The sequence below is a fragment of the Orycteropus afer genome, unplaced genomic scaffold (assembly GCF_000298275.1).
Source record: "Orycteropus afer afer isolate SDZICR_OR568_19922 unplaced genomic scaffold, OryAfe1.0 scaffold00068, whole genome shotgun sequence".
In the NCBI taxonomy this organism is placed as follows: domain Eukaryota; kingdom Metazoa; phylum Chordata; class Mammalia; order Tubulidentata; family Orycteropodidae; genus Orycteropus; species Orycteropus afer.
This window is the reverse complement of record NW_006921655.1, coordinates 1,358,161-1,362,278: the sequence shown is the minus strand read 5'-3', so window position 1 is coordinate 1,362,278 and position 4,118 is coordinate 1,358,161. Positions and strand designations below refer to the sequence as shown.

The window sequence follows — 4,118 nt, the reverse complement described above, 5'->3', positions numbered from 1 at the left end:
CTCCATCTTTCACTCCCGGGGAGCGTCCTGTTGCAGCCAGTTGGCACCCAGTACTTTAACCACTGCACCACCAGGGCTCCTTATGTAATCACAAGTCAAGAAATAGAAGGCTTCTAGCACCCCAGAATTGTATAAATTACGAAGGGAAATATTTAAATTTACATTAAATCCAAATGATTTGAATGAATTTTGCCATAGATTCACAATATGTTAAATCTGCCATTTAAGAGATCTATACCTAAACTAATCAAGACAAATGATGATCTTCTGTCAAGTCTCTAAGAATGGAGACTGCACATATCTTTTTGATTAAATTTGTCCAGATCCTTTTGATGTGATGTAAGTAATTTAATACTTGTGAATGTCAAGTTTGTTCATTATTATTAATACACTGACAATAAAGTTGTTTTCTCAATTTTTTTTCCAAGCTGAGTAATCTTAACTTTCATAATCTGACTTTAGGTACTACTTATACTACCTTATACTACTATATGGAAGATTTCAGGTTGAGCAGATTTCAGACTGATCGATTTGCTCATTCATTGAGGTATATAAAGCTCTGGAATTAACTAAAATGGTTGTCCTTAATTTCGTATACCTATACAACAATTGGAAACAACACAGGAGCTCTGGTGGCTTAGTGCCTAAGGCATTTGACTGCTAACCAGAAGGCTGGAGGTTCAAACCCACCAGCCATTCCTTGGAAGAAAGGTTGGGTGATCTGCTTCTGAAGTGATGCCACCTGGAAACCCAAGGAGGGGTCACCGTGAGTCAGATCTGACTCGATGGCAGTGGGTTTTTTTATTGGAAGCAACAAATGTGACTACAAGCTGTTATCCTTGCCTATGCTAAGAAGTACTTATCTCATCTCGGACCACTGTTTCCCTGGAATGGAGGCTTATGGGCAGCTCCTCTGTGCCTTCATTTCACTCCTGTCCCCTCTCGATTTCCCCTTACTAGACAGGAACTATGGAACTGAAGCACTTTAACCTTTCATGTACCTTTTTAAAAAAAAACCTCTCACTAGCTTTTTTTTTTTTAAAAAAAAAAAAAGGTAGAGTCCTCGAAAGTCTGCATTCTTTTACTAAACACGTGATATTTATTATTTATCATGGGATAGAGAAAAATATGTAATACTTGATCCCTGTCACCAAGAGATATAAAGCAGAGAAATATAGTGGAATAGTTGATCTAGTTAAGCTGCACATTTTTAAGCAGCAGAAAGGTTCTGGCTTTTCCTAAAGTTTCTGATACAATTAGCTACCATCATCTAGACTGGAGGAGGCAGAAGCTAGTGAGAGTTTTGTTGTTTTTCCTGCAATGAATGGGTCAGTGAGTAGACTGAAAGCAAATAATTATTTAGACGTTTATTGCAAAATTAAGTTTACAGCTCTGTATTTAACCCCACAGAATTTCTCTAGTATACTTCCTGATGGCCATCTGTATTTTTTCAGTATAAAACAACTGCGTAATGGCTATGCAGATGCAACTTGAAGCAAATGCAGATACTTCAGTGGAAGAAGAAAGCTTTGGCCCACAACCTATTTCACGGTTAGAGGTATGTGTTTAGTTGATAATTTTGGAATTATAATTTGGTTTCCTACCTAAGGTCAAGACCCAGATTCGAGTTTTCAGGAGGATTGTCAAGGGTCCTGTTGTGGTTACCTAGGGCCACTCTGACAAGAATATATCACAAATGGGATGGCTTGAGCAAACAAGAGTTTATTCTCTTACAGTTTGGAGGCTAGAAGTCCAAGTTCCAAGTGCCAGGCTCTAGGGGCAGTGTGAAAGCCCTTCAACCTTGGGCTTCAGCTCTGCCTCTTGCTCTCAGCCCACTGAAGCTAGAGGCTTTTCTTCATTCAGGCAGCTACTGGCTGCTGAGGCTAACAAGCGCAAGATGTTACCAAACCACATGCCAAGCCATTAATTCAAGTCCATTGTAAGTCCCAAAGTTGGCAAAGCATGCTAGGGTGCTGAACAACGACATGGCTATATGCAGGGTCCAAGCATGCCATAAACTAGAAACCATTCCCCAAGGCTTCTCCTTACATACAGGAAGCAGACCATATCCCAAAGGCAGCTACTCGGCTGCTTGTGGTAGATCTCACCATGGGGAATAACTACTACCAGCTGCCAAGCCACTCAACTTGGCACCTGTACAGATCTCTCTCACTAGATGGCTCCAGTCCCTTAGTTCCTCTAGATGCTGACCTCACCTCCTTAGCCTGGCAGGTTCCGTTCCTCTCCCTTTTGGGCATGGCAGCCCTGCCCCCTCACTCAGGCAGCAGCTGTGGCTCCATTCCACTAGCTCACATCAACGAGCAGCCCCATACTCGAGAACTGAGTTGGTGAAGGTCTAACTCTTTGAAACCTAGGGGGTTATGATGGTTCCACCCCCAAAGGCCATGGTCATACCCTTTGAGGCTGAGGCAGCTCTGCTTCCTGTTTCCTTAGTCTCTGTGCTTTTGCTGATTAATCCCAGAGGGCAACCCCCTCCACCAGAAATCTTTCTGCCCAAAGGACACTTAGCTTTCTTGCTCTGTGGGCCAGCCAACCTGCTACTCCATTTTATGCTGGTCACTTCACCAATTAATGCCCAAAGGCAACCCACTCTGCCAGGAAACCGCCTACCCAGTGGCATCCAGCTTTCTCCTCCGTGGGCTGGTAAGCCTGTTGCTGTTAAATGCCCGTCTCTAGGCTCTGCTACTGTCGTCTTTCATGCTGGTCTCTCAGCTGGTATCTCTTTGCCAGTCTCTTGGTTCTCCTCCTGCCGTCTCTCATGCTGTATGCCGGGGTCTCTCTGCCAGGGTCTTGGATCAAGGATGCACTCCACTTCTGTTTCCACATTTTAGGTGTCTGTCAGAGCAGCACCCCACTCCCGGTACCAAATTCTGTGCATAGTGCTTCTCTGACAAGAATATACCACAAATGGGATGGCTTGAACAAACAGGAGTTTATTCTGTTACAGTTTGGAGGCTAGAAGTTCAAAGTGCTAAGCTCTAGGGGCTGTGTGAAAGCCCCTCGACCTTGGGCTTCAGCTCTGCCTCTTGCTCCCGGCCCACTGAAGCTAGAGGCTTTTCTTCACTCAGGCAGCTACTGGCTGCTGAGGCTAACAAGCCCAAGGTTGACAACTAAAATGGCACAGTCCCAATGTTACCAAACAGGCCATTGTAAGTCCCAAGATCGACAGAGCATGGCAGGCTGCTGAACAATGACATGGCTACATGCAGGGTCTAAGCATGTCATAAGCTAGGGACTATCCCCAAGGCTTCTCCTTATATACAGGAAGCAGACCACATCCCAAAGGCAGCTTCTCAGCTGCTTATGGTAGATCCCACCATGGAGGTGATTGCCTGTTTCATCATGAGGAATAACTACCACTAGCTGCCCAGCCACTCAACCTGTATTGTGTTCTGGTTACCTAGTACCGCTTTGACAAGAAATATACCATAAATGGGATGGCCTTAACAAACAGGAGTTTATTCTTAAAATTTGTAGGCTTTAAGTCCAAGTTCAAAGTGCGAGGCTCTAGGGGCTGGGTGAAAGCCCCTCAACCTTGGGGTCCAGCTCTGCCTCCTGCTCCCAGCCCACTAGAGCTGTAAGTGTTCCTTCACTCAGACAGCTTCTGGCTGCTGAGGCTGAGAAGTCCAAGGTTGACAGGTAAAAAGGCACAGTCCCAGTGTTACCAAACCACACGGCAGGCCATTAATTTAAGTCCATTGTAAGTCCCAAGGTCAGCAGAGTATGACAGGTTGCTGAACAGTGAATGACATGGCTACATGCAGGGTCCAAGCGTGCCATAAGCTACAAACCATTCCCCAAGGCTTCTGCTTATATACAGGAAGCAGACCACATTCCCTAAGGCACCTACTCAGCTGCTCACAGTAGATTCCCCCGTAGAGTTGATTACCAGTCTTATCATGGGGAATACTGCATCCAGCTGTTCAGCCACTCAACCAGGCCCAGCCAAGTTGACACACAAACTAAACTACCACAGGTCCTATGAAGGGCTTAAGTATAGGATCTGGATGAGGAGAGACCCATTGTTGCATCTAGATGGCAGCTTGCTAGCTTTTAAGATCCCAGTCGCTACTCGCCAAAGTAAGAGGTGGAACAAT

At 45.1% G+C, this 4,118-nt stretch overlaps 1 protein-coding gene across 1 annotated transcript in view; it reads left to right on the top strand.

Moving 5' to 3' along the window:
• Window positions 1-1,471: 1,471 nt before the first annotated feature.
• Window positions 1,472-4,118, top strand: part of RAD51 (RAD51 recombinase) — a 38,479-nt gene continuing 35,832 nt past the window's right edge. Inside the window, exon 1 of the mRNA XM_007940443.2 lies at window positions 1,472-1,558. Coding sequence (XP_007938634.1) covers window positions 1,472-1,558 — 87 coding nt within the window. The remainder of the gene's footprint in view (window positions 1,559-4,118) is intronic.